This window comes from Chlorocebus sabaeus, chromosome 27, assembly GCF_047675955.1.
Source record: "Chlorocebus sabaeus isolate Y175 chromosome 27, mChlSab1.0.hap1, whole genome shotgun sequence".
Taxonomy (NCBI): Eukaryota; Metazoa; Chordata; class Mammalia; order Primates; family Cercopithecidae; genus Chlorocebus; species Chlorocebus sabaeus.
In genome coordinates this window covers 47,725,363-47,753,099 of record NC_132930.1, presented here as the reverse complement: position 1 = coordinate 47,753,099, position 27,737 = coordinate 47,725,363, and the positions used below count along the sequence as shown (strand labels likewise).

The following is a 27,737-nucleotide window of genomic DNA, read 5'->3' as shown; positions in this document are numbered from 1 at the left end:
GTCTTGGTGTAAAGCCGACCGTTCCCATTCATTCTATTCTGAGATCGGAGAAAACCGCCCTGTGGCTGGAGGCGAGATACGCTGGCAGCAATACTGCTCTGTTGCTCTTCGCTACACTGAGATGTTTGGGTGAAGAGAAACATAAATCTAGCCTGTGTGCACATCCAGACACAGTGCCTTTCCTTGGACTTATTCATGATATAGATTCCTTTGTTCACAGGTTTCCTGCTGACCTTCTCCCCAGCTGTTGCCCTGCTACACTCCCCTTACCAAGATAGTAAACATAATGATCAGTAAATACTGAGGGAACTCAGAGGCTGGCGCCAGTGCAGGTCCTCCGTATGCTGAGTGCCGGTCCCCTGGGCCCACTGTTCTTTCTCTATACTTTGTCTCTGTGTCTTATTTCTTTTCTCAGTCTCTCATCCCACCTGATGAGAAATACCCACAGGTGTGGAGGGGCTGGCCCCCTTCAATCTCTCTTCACTGATGCTATGATTCTATACCTAGAAAACCTTGAACTCCACCAAAAGGCTCCTGTACTGTAATGACTGCAGTAAAGTTTCAAGATACAAAATCAACATTCAAAAGTCATCAGTATTTCTTTTCTTTTCTTTTCTTTTCTTTTTTTTGAGACAGAGTCTTGCTCTGTCACCAGGCTGGAGTGCAGTGGCGCGATCTTGGTGCACTGCAACCTCCACCTCCTGGGTTCAAATGATTCTCCTGCCTCAGGCTCCCAAGTAGCTGGGACTACAGGTGCGTGCCACCATGCCCAGCTAATTTTTGTATTTTTAGTAGAGACATGTTTCACCATGTTGGCCAGGATGGTCTCAATCTCTTGACCTCGTGATCCGCCCGCCCCGGCCTCCCAAAGTGCTGGGATTACAGGCGTCAGCCACCGCGCCTGGCCAGTCAGCAGCATTTGTATAAACCAGTAGTGTCCAAACTGAGAGCCAAATCAAGAATTCTATCCCATTTACAATAGCCACACACAAAAATAAAATACCTAGGAATACGTCTAACCAGGGAGGTGAAAGACATCGATAAGGAAAGTTACAAAACACTGCTGAAAGAAATCATAGATGACACAAATGGAAAAAATATCCTGTGTTCATGGATTGGAAGAATCAATATTGTTACAATGGCCATACTGGGCTGGGCACAGTGACTCACACCTGTAGTCCTAGCACTTTGGGAGGCCAAGGAAGGCCTGATCTTTGACAAAGTCAACAAAAAGAAGCAATGGGGTAAAGACTCCCTATTCAATAAATGGTGCTAGGAAAACTGGCTAACTATATGCAAAAGAATAAAACTGGACCCCTACCTTTCACCTTATAAAAAAACTAAAGATGGATTAAAGATTTAAATGTAAGACCACAAACTAGAAGAATCCTAGAAGAAAACCTGGGACACACCATTCTGGACATCAGTCTTGGGAAAGAATTTATTACTAAGTCCTCAAAAGCAATTGTAACAACAACAACAAAAAAATTGATGAGTAGGACCTACTTACACTGAAGAGTTTATGCACAGCAAAAGAAACCATCACAGAGTAAACAGACAGCTTACAGAATGGCAGAAAATATTCTCAAAATATCCCAATGAAGGTGTAATATCCAGAATCTATACGGATTCGGTTCAGAAGACCGGAGGGTTTGGCAGCCTTATTGCCACATTTTCTTGACGTGGAAGTGTTGTAATCTGGAAGACACAAACCTTACTAAGTGGTTAAACAAGCAAGGTCCAAAAATTCCTAGTAATGAGATACCTACCAAAGGTCTTAGGTGAGGTAAAAAACACGTGAGACTTGGGAGGGCATTTTTGACAGTTGACCAGATATAGCTGGGTCCGCGCCCTGGTTATGTCTACGCAACCGGGGAGCTTGCTCATAAATCTTTTGATTGTTAACATTATTATGCCCAGAGTTGTTAATATACATGCAGCAGGTTTTGTTAATAGCCGTACAGACTCCACCTTGTTCAGCTAGTAAATAATTCAACACTAGTCTGTTATCAAGGATTATATTTGCCATACAGTCTAGGGATTCTTAAATTCCCTTTCGTGCCTGACCTGTGTTGGTGGCTAATGATTCTAGGGTTTGAGTCGCATTCTTTAGGGTTGACTTGTGGTAGGCAAAGTCACCTCACGGGGCTAAGATTGTCCTATTACTACCTTGATTCCTCCCAGAATTAATCCTATTGCTCATTATCTTCTGATGCTCTTAGGTCTTATGGGTTATAGACGTGACCCCGGGAGGGGCAAGGATGGTCAACACACATCCACTCCTGTTCCAAGATTTTGATATGTAAGGGAAAGCTACTTCTAAAAGAACAGGTGGGCTCCCTGGGGAGCTGCGAGCTGGGTGCTGGGAGTGACCCCACGGAGTGGGCTTCTTCCCACTTGTGGCCACAAACAAAAATGAACCCAGTTGGGACACAAATAGAGGCCCTGTGGGACGTGGTATGTATCCTCTGCTGCCAAGTTGGGTCTGTAGAGATGTTCCTTCCCTGCTCCATTGTGGGTGGTTGAACGACCTTTGTTTTCCAGGAGAGGGTGGTGCTCCCACCTTCCCAGATTAGACAGCTGTTTTTCCCCCTCTACGTTCTGATGTGGGAGAAGGCACCGTAGATGATTTCCTCACTCGCAAGTGGGATCCGATTTACTTCACTGCAGCCTTGAGAACCTGGCAACACGTTGTGTCAGAGCATCACAGGGAAGCTTCTGCTTCTGTGTTAACACAACAGTGAGCACAAAAGACAGCCATTAGCACACTGGAGATACAGACAGCCAGCTTTCTGGGTCCAAGTAATAGTGGTGGGGAGTGGGGTACAGGGGTAGGGGGATGAGGTTCAGGTGAAATCCGTTAAGTGGAGGAGAGTTCCACCTAACAAGCAGGGGTCTGGGTACTTTGGGATCACTATGGTTAGGAAGTCTGGGGAGATGGCTGTGAGATTTTCCACATAGGCCAGAAGATGGAACTCTCTATCCTGGGGATGTTGATGACAAACCCAGCAACCATGAAGATGGTTCCCTGATGCTGTAATTTTTGAAATATTTACTATAGCATTCTGTTCCCACCCACAGTAGATCAGGGTGATTGGGAGGGCAGGCAGGATAAACAGTGGCAGCATGGTGTCCAGTTAGGCCTTAGAGTGGCCTCTACACCCAACAAGGACAAAAGAGGTATTTTCCAGTGGGAGGCAGCTGGCCAGAGTGATAGAAAATAAGTATTATAGGAAAAAAAGAAAAATTAAAACTCCTGTTCCCACCCATAGCTGGTGTGTCTGGCTTGTATAGTGGCCAGACTCTATGCTTGCTTGTTCACACACCCCTCACCGCTCTTTGCCTGGCTCACCCTTGGCAGGCCTGGGATCCAGGCTAGTAGGATGAGCCAAGCACAGTCTGCCAGGCCAAGTGGGCAGAATGAGCCCAGTGGGCCTGAGCAAAACTCGAGAAAAGGTGCCACTGGCCACAGAGGTTTCCAGCTAGTGAAGTGACACCCCAAGGATCCTGTGACAAACCCATATCATTATGCCCCCGGCCCTCCCAAATCCCATGTCCTCCTCACACTTCAAAACACAATCATGCCTTCCCAACAGTCCCCCAAAGTCATAACTCAAAAGTCCAAGTCCAGACTCTTATCTGAGACAAGGCAAGTTCCTTCCACCTATGAGCCTGTAAAATAAAAAGCAATTTAGTTACTTCCAAGATACAATGGGGATATAGGCATTGGGTAAATACTCCTGTTCCAAAAGGGAGAAATTGGCCAAAACAAAGGGGCTAAGGCCCCCCACAAGTCTGAAGCCTAGCAGGGCAGTCATTAAATCTTAAAGCTCCAAAATAATCTCTTTTGACTCCATGTCTCACACCCAGGGCATGCTGATGCAAGGGGTGGACTCCCAAGGCCTTGGGCAGCTCTGCCCCTGTGATTCTGCAGGGTACAGCCCCCACGGCTGCTTTCACAGGCTGCTGTTGAGTGCCTACAGTATTTTCAGGTGCACAGTGGAAGCTGTCAGTGGATCTACCATTCTGGGGTCTGGAGGATGGTGACCTTCTTCTCACAGCTCCACTAGGCAGTGCTGCAGTGGGAACTCTGTGTGGGGGATCCAACCCCACATTTCACCTCCACACTGCTCTAGTGGAAGTTCTGCATGAGGGCTCTGCCCCTGCAGCAGACTTCTGCCTGGACATCCAGGTGTTTCTGTACATCCTCTGATATCTAGGTGGAGGCTCCCAAGCCTCAAATCTTGCCTTCTATGCACCTGCAGCCTTAACACCATATGGAAATCTTGGTGGCTTCTGGCTTGCACTCTCTGGAGCAGCAGCCTGAGATGTATCTTGGCCCATTATAGCCATAGCTGGAGCTGGAGTGGTTGGGATGCAGGGTGCTGTGTCCTGAGGCTGCACAGAGCAGTGGGGCCCTGGGCCCGGTCAACAAAACCATTTTTCCCTTCTAGGCCTCCAGACCTGTGATGGGAGGGGCTACCATAAGGATCTCTAAATGTTTCGGAGACATATTCTCTATTTTCCTGACTATTAACATTCGGCTCTTCTTACGCAAATTTTTGCAGCGGGCTTGCTTTAATTCCTCCCCCAGAAAATGGGTTTTTCTTTTCTTTCACATGGTCAGGCTGCAAAATTTCCAAACTTTTATGCTCTGCTTCCCTTTTTTTTCTTTTTATTTTATTTTAGGTTCTGGGGTACATGTGCATGTTTGTTATATAAGTAAATGTGTGCCATGGTGGTTTGCTGCACCTATCAACCCATCATCTAGGTATTAAGCCCAGCATGCATTAGCTATTTTTCCTGATGCTCTCCCCTGTTTCCTCCCCGAAAAGGCCCCAGTGTGTGTGTTTTCCCCTTCCTATGTCCATGTGCTCTCATTGTTTGGCTCCCACTTATAAGTGAGAACATGTGGTGTTTGGTTTTTTTCCTGCGTTAGTTTGCTGAGGATAGTGGCTTCCAGCTTCATCCACATCCCTGCAAATGACATGATCTCATTCCTTTTTATGACTGCATAATATTTCATGGTGTACATGTACCACATTTTCTTTATCAAGTCTATCATTGATGGGCAGTTGGGTTGACTCCATGTCTTTGCTCTTGTGAATAGTGCTGCAATGAACATACATGTGCATGTATCTTTATAATAGAATGATTTATATTCCTTTGGGTATATACCCAGTAATGGGATTGCTGGGTCAAATGGTATTTCCTGTTTTAAATCTTTGAGGAATTGCCACACTGTCTTCCACAATGGTTGAACTAATTTACATTCCCACCAACAGTGTAAAAGTGTTCCCATTTCTCTGCAACCTTGCCAGTGTTTGTTGTTTGTTGACTTTTTAATAATCACCATTCTGACTAGCATGAAATGGTATCCATTGTGGTTTTGATTTGCATTTCTGTGATGATCAGTGATGTTGAGTTTTTTTCATGTTTGTTAGCTGCATGTATGTCTTCTTTTGAGAAGTGTCTGTTCATGTCCTTTGCCCACTTCTTAATGGGGTTTTTTTTTCTTGTAAATTTGCTTAAGTTCCTTGTAGATTCTGGATATTAGACTTTTTTGTTTGTTTGTTTGTTTGTTTTTTGAGACGGAGTCTCGCTCTGTCGCCCGGGCTGGGGTACAGTGGCCGGATCTCAGCTCACTGCAAGCTCCGCCTCCCGGGTTCACGCCATTCTCCTGCCTCAGCCTCCCGAGTAGCTGGGACTACAGGTGCCCGCCACCTCGCCCGGCTAGTTTTTTGTTTTTTTTTTTTTGTATTTTTTAGTAGAGACGGGGTTTCACTGTGTTCGCCAGGATGGTCTCGATCTCCTGACCTCGTGATCCGCCCGTCTCGGCCTCCCAAAGTGCTGGGATTACAGGCTTGAGCCACCGCGCCCGGCCTAGACTTTTGTCAGACTGATAGATTGCAAAAATTTTCTGCCATTCTGTAGATTGTCTGTTTGCTCTGATGATAGTTTCTTTTGCTGTGCAGAAGCTCTTCAGTTTGATTAGATCCAATTTGTCAATTTTTCCTTTTGTTGTAATTGCTTTTGGCGATTTCATCATAAAATCTTTGCCCAAGCCTATGTCCTGAATGGTATTGCCTAGATTTCCTTCTAGGGCTTTTATAGTTTGGGTCTTATTTTGAGTCTTAAATCGATCTTGAGTTAATTTTTATATAAGGTGTAAGGAAGGGTCCAGTTTCAATTTCTGCATATGTCTACCCAGTTCACCCAGCACCATTTATTAAATAGGGAACCCTTTCCCCATTATTTGTTTCTGTCAGGTTTGTCAAAGATCAGATGGTTGTAGATGTGCAGTTTTATTTCTGAGTTTTCTATTCTGTTCCATTGGTCCATGTGCCTGTTTTTGTACCAGTACCACGCTGTTTTGGTTACTGTAGCCTTGCAGAATAGTTTGAAGTTGGGTAGTGTGATGCCTCCAGCTTTGTTCTCTTTGCTTAGAATTGTCCTGGCTGGCCAGGCGTGGTGGCTCAAGCCTGTAATCCCAGCACTTTGGGAGGCCGAGACGGGCAGATCACGAGGTCAGGAGATCGAGACCATCCTGGCTAACATGGTGAAACCCCGTCTCTACTAAAAAATACAAAAAACTAGCCAGGCAAGGTGGCGGGCGCCTGTAGTCCCAGTTACTTGGGAGGCTGAGGCAGGAGAATGGCGTAAACCCGGGAGGCGGAGTTTGCTGTGAGCTGAGATCCGGCCACTGCACTCCAGCCTGGGCAACAGAGCGAGACCCCGTCTCCAAAAAAAAAAAAAAAAAAAGAATTGTCCTGGCTATACAAGTTCTTTTATGGTTCCACATGAATTTTAAAATAGTTTTTTCTAATTCTGTGAGGAATGTCAATGGTAGTTTAATGGGAATAGCATTAAATATATAAATTGCTTTGGGCAGTATGGCCATTTTCATGATATTGATTCTTCCTATCCATGAACATAAAATGTTTTTACATCTGTTTGTGTCCTCTCTGGTTTCTTTGAGCAGTGGTTTGTAGTTCTCCTTGAAGATGTCCTTCACATCCCTTGTTAGTTGTATTCCTAGGTATTTTATTCTCTTTGAGGCAATTGTAAATGGAAATTCATTCATGATTTGGCCCTCTGCTTGTCTGTTGTTGGTGTATAAGAATGCTTGTCATTTATGCACACTGATTTTGTATCCTGAGACTTTGCTGAAGTTGTTCATCAGCTTAAGAAGCTTTAGAACTGAATTAATGGGGTTTTCCAGATATAGGATCATGTCATTTGCAAACAAAACAATTTGACTTCCTCTCTTTCTATTTGAATACGCTTTATTTCTTTCTCTTGCCTGATTGCCCTGGCCAGAACTTCCAATACTATGTTGAATAAGAGTGATGAGAGAGGGCATCCTTGTCTCGTGCCAGTTTTCAAGGGGAATGTTTCCAGGTTTTGCCCATTCAATATGATATTGGCTGTGGGTTTTTCATAAACAGCTCTTATTATTTTGAGGTATGTTCCTTCAATACCTAGTTTATTATGTTTTTTACATGAAGGGATGTTGAATTTTATTGAAGGCCTTTTCTGTATCTATTGAGATAATCACATGATTTTTGTCTTTAGTTCTGTTTATGTGATGAATTACATTTATTGACTTGTGTATGTTGAACCAGCTTTGCATCCCAGAGATGAAGCCTACTTGATCATGGCGGACAAGCTTTTTGATGTGCTGCCAGATTTGGTTTGCCAGTATTTCATTGAGGGTATTTGCATCGATGTTCGTCAGCGATGTTGTCCTGAAGTTTTCTTCTTTTGTTGTATCTCTGCCGGGTTTTGGTATCAGAATGATGCTGGCCCTATAAAATTAGTTAGGGAGGTGTCCCTCCCTTTCCATTGTTTGTAATAGTTTCAGAAAAAATGGTACCAGCTCCTCTTTGTACCTCTGGTAGAATTCAGCTGTGAATCCACCTGGTCCTGGGTTTTTTTGGTGGGTAGACTATTTATTTATTTATTTGAGATGGAGTTTTGCCCTTGTCGTCCAGGCTGGAGTGCAATGGCATGATCTCGGCTCACTGCAACCTCTGCCTCCCAGGTTCAAACAATTCTCCTGCCTCAGACTCCCAAGTAGCTGGGATTACAGGCACCTGCCACCACGCCCAACTAATTTTTGTGTTTTGAGTAGAGATGGGGTTTCACCATGTTGGCCAGGCTGGTCTCGAACTCCTGACCTTGTGATCTGCCTGCCTCAGCCTCCCAAAGTGCTGGGATTACAGGTGTGAGGCACTGTGCCCGGCCAGCAGGGTATTTATTACTGCCTCAATTTCAGAACTTATTGGTCTGTTCAGGGATTCAACTTCTTCCTGGTTCAGTCTTGGGAGGGTGTATGTGTTCAGGAATTTATCCATTTCTTCTAGATTGTATAGTTTATTTGCATATAGATGTTCATAGTATTCTCTGATGGTTGTATTTCTGTGGGGTCAGTGGTAGTATCCCCCTTATCATTTCTGATTGTGTTTACTTAAATCTTTTCTCTTTTCTTCTTTATTAGTCTAGTTAGCAGTCTATCTATTTTATTGACTAAAAATCCCAGCCCCTGGATTCATTGATATTTTGAAGGGTTTTCTGTGTCTCCATTTCCTTTAGTTCCATTCTGAGCTTGGTTATTTCTTGTCTTCTGCTAGCTCTGAGGTTTGTTTGCTCTTGATCCTTTAGTTCTTCTAGTTGTGATGTTAGTATGTTGATTTGAAATCTTTCTCGGTTTTTGATGTGGTAATTTAGTGCTATAACTTTCCCTCCTAACACTGTTTTAGCTGCATCCCAGAGATTCTGGTAAGTTGTCTCTTTGTTCTCATTAGTTTCAAAGAACTTCTTGATTTTTGCCTTAATTTCATTATTTGCCCAGAAGTCATTCAGGAGTAGGTCGTTCAATTTCCATGTAGTTGCATAGTTTTGAGTTCTAATTTGATTATGTCATGGTCTGAGAGACTGTTACGATTTCCGTTCTTTTGCATTTGCTGAGGGGTATTTTACTTCCAATTATATGATCAATTTTAGACTAAGTTCCATGTGGCACCAAGAAAAATGTATGTTCTGTTTTTTGTGGGGTGGAGAGTTCTGTAGGTATCTACCAGGCCCACTTGATTCAGAGCTGAGTTCAAGTCCTGAATATCTTTGTTAATTTTCTGTCTTGATGATCTGTCTAATATTGACAGTGGGGTATTAAAGTATTCTACTATTATTGTGTGAGTGTCTAAGTCTCTTTGTAGGTCTTTAAGAATGTATCACCGGGGGCGGTGGCTCACACCTGTAATCCCAGTACTTTGGGAGGCCGAGGCGGGTGGATCACGAAGTCAAGAGATTGAGACCATCCTGGCCAACATGGTGAAACCCCGTCTCTACTAAACATATAAAAATTAGCTGGGCATGGTGGCGCGCACTATAGTCCCAGCTACTCGGGAGGCTGAGGCAGGAGAATTGCTTGAACCAGGAGGCAGAGGTTGCAGTGAGCCAAGATTGCACCACTGCACTCCAACCTGGGTGACAGAGCAAGCCTCTGTCTCAAAAGAGAAAAAAAAAAAAAGAAAAAAGAAAAAAAACCCCACAAACAAACAAACAAAAAAACATGTTTTATGAATCTGGGTGCTCCTGTATTGGGTGCATATATATTTAGAATAGTTAGGTCTTCTTGTTGAATTGAACCCTTTACCGTTATGTAATGCCCTTCTTTGTCTTTTTTGACCTGTGTTGTTTTAAAGTCTATTTTGTCAGAAACTAGGATTGCAACTTCTGCTTTTTTTTGCTTTCCATTTGCTTGGTAAATATTCCTCCATCCCTTTATTTCTAGCCTATGTGTGTCTTTGCATATGCGTTGTGACTCCTGAATACAGCACACTGATGGATCTTGTCTTTTATCTAGCTTGCCATTCTGTGTCTTTCAATTGGGGCATTTAGCCCATTTACATTTAAGGTTAATATTGGTATGTGTGAATTTGATCCTGTCATCATGATGCTGGCTGGTTAATTTTGCAGACTTGTTAATGTAGTTGCTTCATAGGGTCATTGGTCTGTGTACTTCAGTATGTTTTTATGGTGACTGCTAACAGGTTTTCGTTTCCATGTTCAGTGCTTCCTTCAGGAGCTCTTGCAAGGCAGGCCTGATGGTGGTGAAATCCCTCAGCATTTGATTGTCTGAAAAGGATTTTATTTCTCCTTCATCTATGAAACTTAGTTTGACCGGATTTGAAGTTCTCAGTTGGAAATTCTTTTTTTTTTTTTTTGAGATGGAGTCTCGCTCTGTAGCCCAGGCTGGAGTGCAGTGGTGTCATCTCAGCTCACTGCAACCTCTGCCTCCGGAGTCCTGGTTCAACCAATTCTCCTGCCTCAGCCTCCCGGGCAGCTGGGATTCCAGGCACGCACCACCCTGCCCAGCTAATTTTTGTATTTTTAGAAGAGACGGGGTTTCACCATGTTGGCCATGCTGTTCTTGAACTCCTGACCTTGTGATCTGCCCACCTCAGCCTCCCAAAGTGCTAGGATTACAGGTGTGAGCTACTGCCCGTGGCCTGGAAATTCTTTAAAAATGTTGAATATTGGCCAGGCACGGTGGATTACAGCACTTTGGGAGGCCAAGGCGGGCAGATAACAAGGTCAGGAGATCAAGACCGTCTTGGCCAACATGGTGAAACCCCGTCTCTACTAAAATACAAAAAACCATCAGGACGTGGTGACATGTGCCTGTAATCCCAGCTACTTGGAAGGCTGAGGCAGGGGAATCGCTTCGACCCAGGAGGCAGAGGTTGCAATGAACTGAGATCGCGCCACTGCACTCTAGCCTGATGACAGAGCAAGACTCCATCTCAAAAAAAAAAAAAAAAAAAAAAATTGGGGATTTGAATATTAGCCCCCAATCTCTTCTGGTTTGAGGGGTTTCCACTGAGAGGTTCACTGTTAGTCTGATGGGCTTCCCTTTGTAGGTGACCTGGCCTTTCTCTCTGGCTGCCCTTAACATTTTTACTTCATTTTAATCTTAGAGAATCTGATGATTATGTGCCTTAGGGTTGACCTTCTCATGGAGTATCTTATTGTTGTTCTCTGGATTTCCTGGATTTGAATGTTGGCCTGTCCTGGTAGGTTGGGGAAGTTCTCCTGGATGATATCCTAAAGTGTGTTTTCCAACTTGGCTCCATTCTCACCGTCTCTTTCAGGTATTCCAATCAGTTGTAGGTTCAGTCTTTTTACATAGTCCGATAGTTCTCAGAGGTTTTGTTCATTCCTTTTCATTATTTTTTCTCTAATCTTGTCTGCCTGCCTTATTTCAGCAAGATAGTCTTCAAGCTTTGATATTCTTTCTTCCATTTGGTTGACTTGGCTATTGATGCTTGTGTTTGCATCATGAAGTTCTCGTGCTGTATTTTTCAGCTCCATCAGGTCATTTATGTTTCTCTCTAAACTGGTTATTCTAGTTAACACCATCTATAATGTTTTATCACGGTTCTTAGCTTCTTTGCGTTGGGTTAAAACATGATCCTTTAGCTCAGTGAAGTGTACTATTACCCACTTTCTGAAGCCTACTTCTGTCAGTTCATCCGTCTCAGCTTCAGCCCAGTCCTGTGCCCTTGCTGGAGAGGTATTCTGATCATTTGGAGGAGAAGAGGTACTCTGGCTTTCGGAATTTTCAGCGTTTTTGCATTGGTTTTTCCTCATCTTCATGGATTTATCTACCTTTCATCTTTGAGGCTGTTGACCTTTAGATGGAGTTTTTGTGGGGTCTTTTTTGTTGATGTTGTTGTTGTTGTTGCTTTCTGTTTGTTTGTTTTTCTTTTCTTTTCTTTTCTTTTTTTTTTTGAGATAGAGTCTCGCTGTATCACCCAGGCTGGAGTGCAGTGGCACAATCTTGGCTCACTGACTGCAACCTCCGCCTCCCGGGTTCAAGCGATTCTCCTGCAGCCTCCCAAGTAGCTGGAACTACAGGCACCCACCACCACACCTGGATAATTTTTGTATTTTTAGTAAAGACAGGGTTTCACCATATTGGCCAGGCTGGTCTCGAACTCCTGACCTTGTGATCTGCCCGCCTCAGCCTCCCAAAGTGCTGGGATTACAGGCGTGAGCTACTGTGCCCGGCTGTGTTTCTTTTAACAGTCAGGCCCCCCTTCTGCAGGTCTGCTGCAATTTGCTGGGGGTCTGCTCCATACCCTGTTTGCCTGGATATCACCAGTGAAGGCTGCAGAACAGCAAAGATTGCTGCCTGCTCTTTCCTTTGGAAGCTTTGTCTCAGAGGGGCACTGACCTGATGCCAGCCGGAGCTCGCCTTTATGAAGTGTCTGGTGACCCCTGTTGGGAGATCTCACCCAGTCAGGAGGCAGGGGATCAGGGATCTGCTTAAGGAAGCAGCCTGGCTGCCCCTTACCAGTGCGGGTGCGCTGCGCTGGGCGGGGGGAATCCCCCCTCGTCCCGGTCACCGGGACTCTTGGGAGCCAATAGGCAGGAAAGATTAAGTCTGCCCAACCTGAGACTGCGGCCATCACTTTCCCCAGGTGCTCTGACCCAGGGAGATGAAAGTTCTGTCTGTAAACCCCTGGCTGGAGTTGCTGGAACTCCTGCGGGGAGGCACTGCCCGGTGAGAAGGGATGGATCTGGTTCCCAGCTAAAGCGGTAGTCTGGCCCTGATCTGCCACAGCTGCTGTGCTGTGCTGCGGGGGAATTCCGCCTAGTCCCAACCTCACAATTTCCCTGGCACTGGCCCGGGAAAACTGCCGACTAGAGCCACAGTAATGGCAGTCGACCCTCCACCTGCGCCCCCCTCCCCGCCCAAAAAACTCGGTCATCTTAGGCAGACTCCAGGCTGCTGTGCTGGCCAGTGGGGATTCCAAGCCAGTGGGCCTTAGCTTGCGGGGTTCCATAGGAGGGGGGCCTGCTGAGTGAGGCCGCCTGGCTCCCTGGCTGCAGCCCCTTTGCCATGGGAGTGGATGGGTCTCCTGCCTCACTGGAGTTCCCAGAGCCGCTGAAATATGCAAACACTCCTGCAGCTCAGTGCCCGCCTGAGCGGCTGCTCACCCTTACGGCTGCCGTCGCCTGCACAGCTTTATGATCGGAACCCAAGGTCCTGGTGGTGTGGGAACACGAGCGAATCTCCTGATCTGCTGATTGCAAAAATCCCTGGGGAAAGCGTAGTTCTCTGGGTGGGTAGCGCAACATCTCACTGCCCCCCTCGGCTGGGGGAGGGCGATCCCTTCGCCCCATGCAGCTCCTGGGTGAACGGTCTCCCCACCCTGCTTTTCCTTGCTCTCCGTGGGCCGCACCCACCACCTAGTCAGTCTCAAAGAGAGAATCTGGGGACCTCAGCTGGAAATGCAGAAATCACGTTTGTCTTTGTGGGAGCCGCAGACGGGAGCTGCTTCTACTCGGCCATCTTTGCCCCTCCCCCGCTCTGCTTCTTTTTTAAATATAAATGTCAGTTTCAGATAATCCCTTTGTTCCTGCATATGAGCATACACTGTTAGAAGCAGCCAAGCCAAGTCTTGAATGCTTTGCTGCTTAGAAATTTCTTCTGCCAGATACAATCATCTCTCTCAAGTTCAAAGTTTCACAGATCTGTAGAGCAGGGGCACAATGCCACCAGTCTCTGCTAAGGGGGCACAATGCCACCAGTCTCTGCTAAGGAATAGCAAGAGTGATCTTTGCTCCAGTTCGCAATAAGTTCCTCATCTCCATCTGAGACCTCCTTAGTCTGGACTTCATTGCCCATATCGCTATCAGCATTCTGGTCACAACAATTTAACAAGTAAGTCTCTATGAAGCTCCAAACTTTCCCACATCTTCCTGTCTTCTGAGCTCTCCAAACTGTTCCAACCTCTGCCTATTACCCAGTTCCAAAGTTGCTTCCACATTTCCAGGTACCTTTATAGCAATGCCCACTTCTCTGCTACCAATTTTCTGTATTAGTCCATTCTCACACTGCTACAAATAATTACCTGAGACTGGGTAATTTATAAAGAAAAGAGGCAGGCCGGGTGCAGTGGCTCATGTAATCCCAGCACTTTGGGAGGCCGAGGTGGACAGATCACGTGAGGTTGGGAGTTTGAGACCAGCCTGACCATCATGGAGAAACCCTGCCTCTACTAAAAATACAAAATTAGCTGGGCGTGGTGGCGCATGCCTGTAATCCCAGTTACTTAGGAGGCTGAGGCAGGAGAATCACTTGAACCCGGGAGGCAGAGGTTGCGGTGAGCCAAGATCGTGCCATTGCACTCCAGCCTGGGCCACAAGGGCGAAACTTCATCTCAAAAAAAAAAAAAAAAAAAAAAAAAAGAAAGAAAGAAAGAAAAAAAGAAAAGAAAAGAAAAGAAAAAGAAAACAAAAAAGAAGAGGCTTCATTGGTTCATGGTTCTGTGGGATGTGCAGGCTTCTGCTTCTGGGGAGGCCTCGGGAAATTCACAATCATGGAAGGTGAGGGGGAAGCAGCCAAATCTTCAGATGGCCAACAGGAGAGACAGAGTGAAGGGGGAAGTGCTACATACTTTTTCCAACAGCCAGATCTTGCGAGAACTCTGTCAGGAGAATAGGAAGGGGAAGTCTGCTGCCATGATTCAATCACCTCCCACCAGACCCCTGCTCCAACGATGGGGACCACAACCCAACATGAGATTTGGGTGGGGACACAGAACCCAGCCACACCAATGGATGAGCGTTCAATCATCTCTTCATCAAATAGGAGGTCTGAAGTGAAAAGGGGCCTCCTGGGCTAAGCTTGAAGATTCCCTTTGGAGCTATCCTCGTGTGTAAAAGAGCTATGGGCAGGAGAGACACCTTGGCCTCTGAGGTCTCCTGATGGAGTTTTGCTAATGTTCTTTTAAAAACCTGATTGACTGGCGTGGTGCATGCCCGTAATCCCAGCTACTCGGGAGGCTGAGGCAGGAGAATTGCTTGAACCCGGGAGGCGGAGGTTGCAGTGAGCCAAGATTGCGCCACTGCACTCCAGTCTGGGCGACAGAGTGAGACTCTATCTCAAACAAACAACAACAACAACAACAACAACAAAACATGATTGGCTTTTTCTACCTTATCTGAGGATTGAGGCTTCCAGGAGGAGTGAAGGTGATAGGTAATGCCTAGTGCTGAGGAAACCCGCTGGACCACTTTAGCTGTAAAGGACAGTGCATTATTACTCGGAAGATTTATTGGTAATCCAAACTTTGGGATGATCTCTTTAAGAATTTGGACACTTCTAGCCGGGCGCAGTGGCTCACGCCTGTAATCCCAGCACTTTGGGAGGCCGAGGTGGACAGATCACGAGGTCAGGAGATCAACACCATCCTGGCTAACATGGTGAAACCCCGTCTCTACTAAAAATACAATTAGTTGGGTGTGGTGGCGGGCACCTGTGGTCCCAGCGACTCAGGAGGCTGAGGCAGGAGAATGGCGTGAACCCTCCCTGGTGCGATCTCAGCTCACTGCAACCTCCGCCTCCCAGGTTTAAATGATTCTCCTCCCTCAGTCCCTCGAGCAGCCAGGATTACAGGCATGCACCACCACACCTGGCTAATTTTTTTTTTCTTTCTATTTTTAGTAGAGATGGGGTTTTACTGTGTTTACTAGGCTGGTCTCGAACTCCTGAACTCGTGATCCACCCACCTCAGCCTCCCAAAGTGCTGGGATTACAAGTGGGAGCCACCACACCCGGCCTTGTAAGCCCATCTGTTCTGCCCATTTACTTTCCTCAGGAGTATAGTAGGTGCTGCTGGCATGGGTGCAGTACCCGCATTAGTCCGTGGCCTGGAGTATAGTAGGTGCTGCTGGCGTGGGTGCAGTACCCGCATTAGTCCGTGGCCTGGAGTATAGTAGGTGCTGCTGGCGTGGGTGCAGTACCCGCATTAGTCTGTGGCCTGGAGTATAGTAGGTGCTGCTGGCGTGGGTGCAGTACCCGCATTAGTCTGTGGCCTGGAGTATAGTAGGTGCTGCTGGCGTGGGTGCAGTACCCGCATTAGTCTGTGGCCTGGAGTATAGTAGGTGCTGCTGGCGTGGGTGCCGCACCCGCATTAGTCTGTGGCCTGGAGTATAGTAGGTGCTGCTGGCGTGGGTGCCGTACCCGCATTAGTCCATGGCCTGGAGCGCTGGTGTTCTTTACCTGTGGCCTTGGCTGTTCTGTCCATCAGAGCATTTCCTCTGGGATAATAGAGGTGTCCCCCTTTTGGTGTCCTCTGCAGTGAGTAACGGCCACCTCCTTTGGGAGCTGGACAGCCTCTAGAATTCCAGGATCTCAGAGCAATGCTGTATGGGGGATTCCTTAGCTGTTAGAGGTCCCTTTTCTTTCCATACGGCGTCATGAGTATGGAGCACCAGGCATCCATATTTGGAATCAGTAAATATGTTGACTCTTGAGTCTTTTCTTAGTCGGAGGACCCTGATTAGACCAATTAATTCCACTTTTTGAGCAGATGTCTGGGGAGGTCAAGCTTTGGCCTCAATGCCTTCTTGTTGGCTAACTACTGCATAACCGGTCTTTCTCCCTTATGAATAAAACCACTTCCATCTCTGAGCCACTCTCCATCAGGGGTATGCAGGAGCTCAGGGGCCCATCTCTGAGGTCAGGTCTGCTAGAGCAGGTCTGTTCTATGGTTTCCACACAGGAGTGAATGAGTTGGGGATCTCTTTCCTGGGACATGAAGTCCAGCAACAAGGGAGCAGAGTTTAAAACTCAACATGCTTTAAGGGTAACATCTGGGGTGTCAAGCAGAAGGGCCTGACATTTAAGTAACCAGCTCTCTGTTAGCCATTGGTGTCCCTTTGTCTCTAGGACCCCCTCTACTTGGTGGGGGGGATCATGACATCTAATGGTTGTCCCAAGGTAAACTTACTGGCTTCTGTCAATATAGTGGTGGCGGCTACAGCTCACAAGTCTCCTGGCCACCCAGCCACCACCTGGTCTAGTTTAGAAAAGTAAACCACTGGTATAGGGTCATTCCTGAGCCCCTGGTTTAGGATGCCCAAAGCTACCCTTTGTTTTTTAGCCAAGATGAAAGGATGGAGCTGTACAGCATCTGAAAGTTCATCTAAAGGGTGAAAAGTTTTTCTTTTTTTTGAGACGGAGTCTTGCTCTGTCGCTCAGGCTGGAGTGCAGTGGTGTGATCTTGGCTCACTGCAAGCTCTGCCTCCTGGGTTCACGCCATTCTCCTGCCTCAGCCTCCTGAGTAGCTGGGACTACAGGCGCCCACCACCTCGCCCAGCTAAATTTTTGTATTTTTATTAGAGACGGGGTTTCACCGTGTTAGCCAGGATGGTCTCGATCTCCTGACCTCGTGATCCGCCTGCCTCAGCCTCCCAAAGTGCTGCGATTACAAGCGTGAGTCACCGCACCCATCCTAAAGGGTGAAAAGTTTTTCTATGTTTGGGAGTCCCAAAGTAGGAGCTGTTACCAGCTTTTCTTCTTTTTTTTTTTTAGACGGAGTCTCGCTGTGTCGCCCAGGCTGGAGTGCAGTGGCGCGATCTCGGCTCACTGCAAGCTCCGCCTCCCGGGTTCACGCCATTCTCCCGCCTCAGCCTCCGAGTAGCTGGGACTACAGGCGCCCGCCACCTCGCCCGGCTAGTTTTTTGTATTTTTAGTAGAGACGGGGTTTCACCATGTTAGCCAGGATGGTCTCGATCTCCTGACCTCGTGATCCACCCGCCTCGGCCTCCCAAAGTGCTGGGATTACAGGCTGGAGCCACCGCGCCCGGCCACCAGCTTTTCTTCTAATGTTAGGAATACCTGTTGCAGGTTCCATCCCAATTTAAAGGCTCATGATCACGTCCTTTCAGAGCTTCATAAAGTAGTTCTGCTATGAGCCCAAACGCAGTAGAATCCAGCCATTCCCCTAAAGGCCTGTTCTTAGTCTGAGGGGACTGGAGTGCCAGGATGGCCTCTTTTAACTCCTGAGTCAAAGTCCTGTCCCAGGAATGGGCACATACCCCAAATACTTAGCCTTCTGTACAGAGATCTGGGCCTTGCTGGGGATACCTGATGCCCTTGTTTTTCCAGAAAATTAAGGGGCTGGATTGTGTTCCTGTCAGAGACTTCCCTAGAAGGGCTGAAAATTAATAGGTCATCACATATTACAAAAGGGGCCCATTAGTTAACGGTAGTTCCTTTAACTCTTTTGCCAATGCATTGCCAAAGAGATCTAAAACCTTGAGAAAGGACAGTTCAGTTAACCTAAGAGGCAGCATGAATGTCTGGATCAGTTCATTCAAAAGCAAAAATACACTGGGAGTCCAGCTATAAAGGCACACACAAGAAAACATCCTTAATTAGGCATTAAGTCTAATACTGTGAACCAATGAGCACCTTTAGGGACTTGGCTCCATACTGTGTAAGGATGAGGAACTTTTGGGAGGATTGAATAACTGCCTAGGAGTCTGAGCTGACATGGATGTCAGCCACCCCAGCTGCCATCGAGATCTCCTTGCTGTGTAAACTGGGTGACAAGTGAAGTCAGTCTGAAGTCTGAGTTACAGTCGACCCAACTGGCCAGACGTGGGTGGGACTCCGGGAGGACAGCATGGGACTTCCCACCCCACCTGACAAAAGAAGAAAAATCTTATGTCTGGTGCTTAGATGAGCTGGTTCAGTGTTGATGGAACCTGAAGACAGACTGAAGCTACACTACAACATGCTCAGGGTGGCCCTAGAAGACAGCGTGGAGAAGAAATCCTCCTTGTGGGTACAACTCTGATCAGTTAGCTTCCCGTCTGCTGCATGTAGAGGCAGAAGAGACCTGAAATAAGAATATCTATGGAGTTGTGGGTGGGGCTGTTTGACCGGTTGATGAGAGCCTGGAAGGAGCGAGTTTGGAAGAATGGGGAGGCACAGCTACGGGGAATGAGTGTGTGGACGAACAACAGGAACAGGCAGAGTGGGAGGAGTGTCACATTGTGCATTCATGCTCGGTGTCCTCCACAGGGGAGGCACTGGATGGCCATGGTGATGACTGATATGGCTTGGCTCTATGTGGCCACTCAAATCTCTTGTGGAGCTCTGATCCTCAGTGTTGGAGGAGGGGCCTGGTGGGAGGCGACTGGATCATGGAGGCCGAGTTCCCCTTTGCTGTTCTCTTGATAGTGAATGAATTTTCATGAGGTCTTGTTTAAAAGTGTGTAGCACTTCCCCCTTTGCTCTCTTCCTCCTGGTCTGCCATATGAAGAAGGTGCTTGCTTGCCCTTTGCCCTTCTGCTATGATTGTAAGTTTCCTGAAGCTCCCCAACCATCCTGCAGAACTGTGAGTCAAGGAAACCTCTTTCTTCATAAATTACCCAGTCTTAGTAGAGATGGGGTTTTGCCATGTTGGTCAGGCCAGTCTCGAACTCCTGACCTCCGGTGATCCACCTGCCTTGGCCTCCCAAAGTGCTGGGATTGCAGACTTGAGCCACTGCGCTCGGCCAATACACTTTAAAATAACTTCTTAATCAAAGAAGAATCACAGTAATATTAGAAAGCATTTTGAACTAAATTAATATTTGTGTGATGCATATGAAAACACTAAATGCTTGTATTAGAATATAAGAAAGGTATCTTCTAGAAGTGTTCCTTCATATGAAAAAAATAAATAAAAAGTTAATCAGGAAATAAGTTGATGACTTCTAATATCTCAGTTTTCATAAATCATCTAGGTGAATTGTTAAAAATAAATTAGGTAAATGTAAATAGGATAAACATTTATAAATTAACTTTTCATGTAATTTGAAATCTTAAAGTTATATTATGATAAATTAAATGATATTCATAAATGTATGGTTCATTTCCAAGTAAGATAAGAAATTGAAACTAATTGCTGAACATAAATACATTTGTTCTTGGTTTCCTAAATTTCATAAAAGACTACATATATCTAGATCTATTAATACACATAAAAATTACGTTATGCATTCTTTTGATACATAAGTTTTCAGCATTTTTACATCTATAATTATACTACACTATAAATTTTACTACAAATACTATTTTACCCTTACATTGCAAGTTTTGTAGGATGCTATTTTTGTTATTATTCTAATTCTAAATATTTGATAATTTCCCTTGTGATTTATTTGACCTATGTGTTATTAAATTCATGCATTTAAATTTCCAAACATATGGAAGTTTCACTTATATTTGTGTTATTATAAGTAATAATTACATTGATTTGTAGTTGAAAAAATGATCTATATGATTGACATGTTTAAATTATTTGACACATTTAAAGACTTTAGGTCTATTAAGTGATCAATGTATATATATAAAAAACAAAAAAATTTTTTTCTAGAGACAGGATCTCACTCTGTTGCCCAGGCTAGAGTGCAGTGACACAACCATGACTCACTGCAGCCTCGAACTCCTAGGCTAAAGGGATCCTCCTGCCTCAACCTCCTAACTAGCTGGGATTACAGGCATGCACCACCACATCCAGATACTTTTTAAAATTTTCAAATCTTTTGTAGAGTTAGGGTCTTGCTATGTTGTCCAGGCTGGTTTCAAACTCCTGGCCTCAAGTGATCCTCCCATCTCTTATAAGCACAAGCCACTATGCCTGGCCTAATTTTTAAAAAATTAAATATTCTGCATATGCTTGAAAAGAATGTATTCTGAGGATACAATGTTCCATATATGTACTCAATTAGATAATGTTCTGTGAAGTTCAAATCTCTATCCTTACCAATTCATTTTCTGTTTGAATAATTATCAGAAAAGGCATGTTAAAATATTACACTATAATGGTAAAATTAATTATTTCTTCTGTACTTCTGTCAACTGTTGCTTTCAATGTTTTGAAGCTTTGTTATTTAGTGTCTTGCTATCTCATAACCCCTTTTGACATCAGTACCTAGAACTGAGTTAATATATTTGCCTGGATTAGGGTTTTCAATGAAAAATCCTCAGCTCTGTCAATGATCTTTTCATCACCTAGGAGTTTATATCAGTATACAGTTTGGTATCAAAATCAAAGAAAGCATTAAATAAGTGAAATGTGTGAATAACACAAGTGGGATTTGTGCAAATTCATTTTTTTTTTTTTTAATGATGGGGAGGGTTGTGCTTGTCCTCTTGTTGGATTCACTAAATAGAGTCACTATCAAAAAAATACATTATGGCTGAGCACGGTGGCTCACGCCTGTAGTCCCAGTACTTTGGGAGGCCGAGGTGGGTGGATCACTTAAGGTCAGGAGTTCAAGACCAGCCTGACCAACATGGTGAAACCCAGTATCTACTAAAAAATACAAAAATCAGCTGGGTGTGGTGGCAGGTGCCTGTAATCCCAGCTACTTGGGAGGCTGAGGCAGGAGAATCGCTTGTACGGGGAGGCAGAGGTTGCAGTGAGCCAAGATTGCGCCACTGCACTCTAGCCTGGGCAACAGAGCAACATTGCATCTCAAAAAAAAAAAAAAAAAAATAGAGACACCTGTTTCTAAAAATCACAAAATGGTTCTTATCTATAAAATACTGATATGTGATCGTTCAAATTGCTTGCTAGAAATTAAAATTACTAAGAGTTAAACCTAGGCCGGGTGCAGTGGCTCATGCCTGAATTCCAGCACTTTGGCTGAGGCAGGTGGATCACTAGAGGTCAGGAGTTCGAGACCAGCCTGCCCAACATGGCAAAACTCTGTCTCTACCAAAGAAAAAAATACAAAAATTAGCCAGGTGTGGTGGCATGTACCTGTAGTCCCAGCTACTCCTGAGACAGGAGAATCACTTGAATCCGGGAGGTGGAGGTTGCAGTGAGCCTAGATCATGCCACTGCACTCCAGCCTGGGTGACAGAGTAAGACTCCGTCTCAAAAAAAAGAGTTAAACTTCTAATTAATATATATAATTCTGTATATAAAGTGTACCAAAAAGATGTGTTTTATGAGAAAAATTATAAGAAAGGCACAAATCTTTCTGGTGTGGAGACTGGAGACGACGTGCAGAAATGGCACCTCGAAAGGGGAAGGAAAAGAAGGAAGAACAGGTCATCAGCCTCGGACCCCAGGTGGCTGAAGGAGAGAATGTATTTGGTGTCCGCCATATCTTTGCATTCTTCAATGACACTTCTGTCCATGTCACTGATCTTTCTGGCAAAGAAACCATCTGCCGTGTGACTGGTGGGATGAAGGTGAAGGCAGACCGAGATGAATCCTCGCCATATGCTGCTATGTTGGCTGCCCGGGATGTGGCCCAGAAGTGCAAGGAGGTGGGTGTCACTGCCCTACGCATCAAACTCCAGGCCACAGGAGGAAACAGGACCAAGGCCCGGGGACCTGGGGCCCAGTCGGCCCTCAGAGCCCTTGCCCGCTCCGGTATGAAGGTCGGGCCAATTAAGGACATCACCCCCATCCCCTCTGACAGCACTCGCAGGAAGGGGGGTCACCATGGTCACTGTCTGTGAACAAGACTCCTCAAAATATTTTGTTAATAAATTGCCTTCATGTTAAAAAAAAAAGGCACAAATATGTATTATTTATTGAGAAAAAGGAATAATTTTAAGGTTATTTCAAAATATGGATTCAGGAAGGAAACAGAAACAAGATAAAAAGGAACCAGCAAGTATGAGAGAGAGAGAGAGACAGAGAGAGAGAGATGAAGAGCGTCATGGGAGTGAAGATGCAGTTTTGGTAAGAAACATTTTTTTTTTTTTTTGAGATGGAGTCTCACTCTATGACCCAGGTTGGAGTGCAGTGGTGCGATCTCAGCTCACTACACCCTCCGGCTCGCGGGTTCAAATGATTCTCCTGCCTCAGCCTCCCCAGTAGCTGGGATTACGGGCGCGTGCCACCATACCCAGCTAATTTTTGTATTTTTAGTAGACACAGGGTTTTGCCATGTTGGCCAGGCTGGTCTTGAACTCCTGACCTCAGGTGATCTGCTGGCCTCAGCCTCCTAAATTGCTGGGATTACAGGCATGAGCCACTGTGCCCGGTCCATAAGAAAGATTTTTAAAAGAGAATAATTTTGCATGAGAAAGAATCTGATATGGTAATTTTTTGTCCTAAAGTAGAATCTCTAGTTATTTAAGAAAGAGAGGCTGGGCACGGTGGCTCATGCCTGTAGTCTCAGCTGCTTGGGAGGCTGAGGAGGGAGGATTGCTTGAGCCTGCAACGTCCAGGCTGCAGCGAGCCATGATCCTACCACTGTACTCCAGCCTGGGTGACACAGCGAGATCTGTTAAAAAAAAAAAAAAAAAAAAAGTAACAAAATAAAAGAAAAAGAAAGACAAGGCAGAAAGTTGAAGGGTATCGTCAAGGCTGAGAAGTTGTGATAAGGTTCATAAAGGATGAATTTATGAAAGGAATTTGTGTGTGATCCAGTTGGTTATAATTAAGAGAATTATTTCTAAGTTTTTCTGAAGATTGAACTTTTCATCCCCTATGTTATTTATTTTTAAATTTTGTTTGAGATGGAGTCTCACTCTGTCGCCCAGTCTGGAGTAGAGTGAAGTGGCATGATCTAGGCTCACTGCAACCTCCGCCTCCCAGGTTCAAGTGATTCTCCTGCCTCAGCCTCTCGAGTAGCTGGGACTATAGGCATGCACCACGACTCCTGACTATTTATTTATTTATTTTTAGTAGAGATGGGGTTTCACCACGTTGGCCAGGCTGGTCTATAACTCCTGACCGCAAATGATCTGCCCACTTCATCCTTTGAAAGTGCTGGGATTACAGGTGTGAGTCACCGCGCCTGGCCACATACCCTGTGTTATTTATTTGTTTACTAAATTTTTAAAGGTTGGCTGAAATGCCTGGGCTTCAGTGATCCTCCCACCTCAGCCTCCTGAGTAGCTGGGACCACAGGCACACGGCCACCACATCTGGCTTGGTCCCCTGCCTTAGAACAAAGTTTTCTTGAGCTAGTGGTCTGCTCGTAGTAAAACTGCAAGAGGTTTAGATTTTTAATTCTCTGCAGCACTTTTCTGTTTTTTTATTTTCTCCATTTAATTTCTCTTGTTGCAGGTCAGAAATGCTGTCTTCTTCATTTAGAGTGGAAATTTCATTCCTTGAGGTAGAGCTTTCCTCTTAGAGCATCTCAGACTCCTGTCTCAGAAGTTCAGCTTTTGCTGCATCTTGTAGCCTGTGATTCTCAGGACAGGAACCACTGCCTCCAGCTCCTTCTCCCCATCAGAGGGCCTGGGTTGGTGACGCTGTGCTTCAGCCTTTTTGTCAGCTTCTGTATCTCTCCCCTCTGGTTCTAACTCTGTTGTTATGACCTGATGCTGAAATGTCTGTCTTGAAGACCTGGAAAAACAATGTTTTCTTCCCGTATAATTTCACCTGTCTTCCTGGGTTTTCTTGATGTGTCTGAATTGTCCGTGTAACCAGGAAACTTCTCATGCTTTTGGTTTTCCTAACAGCCACGTATTCTCCTGCTCGAGCTACTAACTGTCTCGTTTACATTCCTCTCTAATATCGTGTGTGCTCAAAACCTTGGACACACGCACCTTCTTCCCATGTCTGGTTAAATTGAGTACATTTTCATCAGGTTTGACTTTCAGGTAAACTAAACGGGTGTCCCATAAGTGGAAGAAATCACATGGCAGGAGGTTTTTCTTTACCTTTTTGGTAACTGGCCTCAAAAAACAAAGATTTTAAAAATATTTTATCAAGATAACTTCCTGAGTTGCCTTTATTCGTTTTTTAAATTACTTAGGAAAACTGAGCTTTGAAAGGGTTTTTTTAATCCATGTATCTTTCTGTATTGCTTTTGAAGTATTTGACTATCACTCTGGTTAAATAAATGACTGTTATTTCACAGTGACCTGTGATCCTGTTTTGATCAAGTGTTTTGAACCTTTTGACATCTTTGGCAGCTGGAAGACTCAGGGTGGGTGGAAGACACAAGCGAGCGGGGAGGTGGGGAGAAGCCCTGGCTATCTGCAGAACCTGGCAGGTCTCAGCTGAGGGAGGCCTGTGGCCCAGCAGGAGGCCCAGCAGCTGGTGGGAGTGGGCAGGGGAATGCCCTGGTGGGCGAGTTGGGAGGGGACAGGGGACCTTGAGGGCCTCAGCTGCCTCAGGGCTTGCACTTCCACTGGAGTTGAGAGGGGAGCTGTGAAGCCTCCTGCTTGGCGGCAGTGTCTGATGTGCTCCCAAAGGCCCCTCTGCCACTCATAGCCTCCGGGAGGTTCATCCACAGCCCCGTGGTGCCTGTGCTACCCACAGAGGCAGGAGGACGGCTAGAGCCCAGGAGTTTGAGACCAGCCTGGGCAACATAAAGAAACCCTGTCTCTCAAAAAATCTAAAAATTAGCCAGGCATGGCGGCACGTGCCTATAGTCCCAGCTATGTGGGAGGCCAAGACACGCTGTCTCTCCAAAACAAACAAACAAAAAAAACAAAACAAAACAAAAAAAAAACAAGGAGAGGACACTAAGCTAAGTGAAATAGGCCAGTCCAGCCACAAAAGGACAAACACTGTGAGATCCCACGCAAGGGAGGCCCCAGAGTGGCCGCATTCACAGAAAGTAGAGGCTGCGGGAAGCGGGGGGATGATGGGGAGTTATTGCTTAAATGAGGACATTTTACCAACATTTTAAAATAAAGTTCTCTCTGACTGCTTTGTGGAGACTGGACTACAGGGGGCTGGAAAAAGGGAGACAGTGAGGAGGCGACTCTCCAAGCCCAGGTGAGGGGCTGGGACCAAGGGCAGAGAGGGGTGGGGTGGAGAGAATTCCCACGGCTCTAGGGATGGAGCTGACAGGGCTTCTGGAAGGATTGTTGAGGGCTCAGGGAAGGGGACATGGAAAGGTGGGGGACAGGTATCGCCTAGAAACACCCGGGAGGAGCAGGCAAAAATGGGAGGGAGGGGACCCAGACCCGACAGGAGCGGGCTCCAGACGGAAAGGGGTAGGCACTGGACGGGCCCGAGAGGTGCGGGCCGCCGAGGGGGCGCCAGGTTTGTTTTGTTTGGGTGTGAGGGAATCTCAACCCGTTTGCTAGAGAGAACCGTAGGGTGGGGGCTGTGCCTTGGGAGGAGGCGACTGGGAGGGAGCGAAGCTGCACGGGCGGCCCGAGGGCACAGCGATGTCCCCAGGAGAGGAGGGGGAGAGGGAGTGTGTCCGGCGGCGGTGGCCAGATTGGATGGTGGGAGGAAATAGGTCCTCAGGCCCTGGGTGCCCGGGACGGGGAAGAAGGTGCGTGAGGGGTGTACGTGGAAGGGGGTGCGGTGAGGCCGAAGGCAGCCAGGGGCCAACCAGACCCTGGGGGCGGGGGCAGCAAACCCGAGACTCCTGGCCACCCAACTGCACCGCCGACTGAGGTCCAGCCCACCTCGCTTCTGGGGAGGCGTTTCCCTTCCCCGCATGGACGCGGCTGTCTGTGGGCGCTAGAGGCAGGGGTGACAGGGCAGGTTTCGAGGGGGCGCAGCGTGGGACCGAAGGGGAGAAGGACGCCTGCGGCCCAGCACGTCCCCGGAGGCACGTCTCCCCCAGGGCTCAGCGGCCCGGCGACCGCGCGGGGCTCCCCCTCTACGGCTCCCGCCCCACTGGGGGACTGCGACGGCCTGCTCCTGGGCTCGGGGCTCCGGGTGGAGAAGAGCGCGGAAGTGCGCACTAGCCCGACACTCAGGAGGGCCGCTGCCTCTCCAGGCGCCTGGGACACCAACCCGCAGGCCCCACCCATCCCCTCGGGCCCCGCCTGCGTTTCAGCGCGCTGGGGATGCAGTGCACCCCCGAGGCGCGACCAGGTCCCCGAAGCCCGGCGTCGGCCCAACCCGGAGGAGGCAGCAGTGGTCATGGGCACGCTTCCCCAGCCCACCGTCCCAGCCCCGCTCAGGGTCAGGACACCGCGTCCCGCCTGAGCAGGGGCGGCTCTGACCAGGCGAGAAGCAGGTGCGTCCGCGGTCCCAGCTTGTGTCGGGAAGACCACCGGCCAGAAGCCCGGAGGTTGGGGATAGAAGTCGGCTAGGCTGGGGAGGGGGCGCCCGAGGTTGGGGGTCCTGCAAGGCGAGAGGGGCGGCCTCCGGTAGGGGTGCGGCTCCGCCCACCAAGAAGAGGGTCTGGCGGGAGGTGTGGTTAGTCCCTGAGCTCCCGGCCAAAGCGCGGACTGCTGGGACGGGGGTGGGGGCGGGGGGGGCGCCAGCACCCACGTGGGCCTGGGGCGCCTTCTGCGGAGCCCACGGCCTGTGTAGGTGTCGGCGTGGGGCCTGGCTCCGACGTCTGAGACCATCCCTCCCAGGGCGTCCGGGGCCCAGATTCGCACTTGCCGGGCGCCCCCAGGGACCACTGGCGGCACCGCGCTCTTTAAGGCCAACAGCCCTGAGTTCATGGGGCTGAAATTGGCACAGAGAGGCCGAGGACCTGTGGTTGGGGCTCCCGGCAAGCGGTTCTCCGGGCTCCGAGGACACCGAGAGGCGGAGAGGAGGACCCTGGGGAAGGGATGGGCAGCTGGGAGGGACCAAGCAGGCTGGTGCCCACCCTGACGCCCGAGGATCAACGAGAGGCTGGGTCAGGGAAAGGCCGGGCGAGGGCGGATCCCCCGAGCCGATCCTCCAGGCCAGCTCTCTCCGGGCGGTGCGACCCCACACTGGACACCACCCGCCCGGGGTCGGAGGCCAGGCTTTTGCATGCACCGCTCCCCGCCCCTAGCGAACATCTAGCAGCTCCCTCAGGATCGCCCCTGACCTGCTGAGATCCAGCCAAAGATCTCCCACTTCCTCAGCTTTGCTTCGCCGGCAGTGCGCCCTGGAGGTCTCGCCCTGGCGCCGCCTCCTCCGGGCAGCCCTCTAGGCTGCATCGGCCATGGGCCTGGACGCTGCTCCCGGGGCCAGCCCCCGGCCAGGGCTAGGCACACCCGACTCCTGGAGCGT

The 27,737-nt window shown here is 47.5% G+C and overlaps 1 protein-coding gene and 1 long non-coding RNA gene across 2 annotated transcripts; one reads left to right on the top strand and one right to left on the bottom strand.

Moving 5' to 3' along the window:
- Nucleotides 1-118: 118 nt before the first annotated feature.
- Nucleotides 119-27,737, bottom strand: LOC140710573 (uncharacterized). The gene is made up of 2 exons (XR_012091649.1): nt 27,553-27,737; nt 119-2,724 (listed from the first exon to the last, which is right to left on the bottom strand). It is a non-coding gene; the product is annotated as an uncharacterized lncRNA (long non-coding RNA).
- On the top strand, nt 21,827-22,392 carry LOC103246473 (small ribosomal subunit protein uS11-like). The gene has a single exon (XM_037983203.2). It carries the CDS (start codon nt 21,875-21,877, stop codon nt 22,328-22,330), a length of 456 nt encoding a protein of 151 aa, XP_037839131.1. The 5' UTR covers nt 21,827-21,874; the 3' UTR covers nt 22,331-22,392.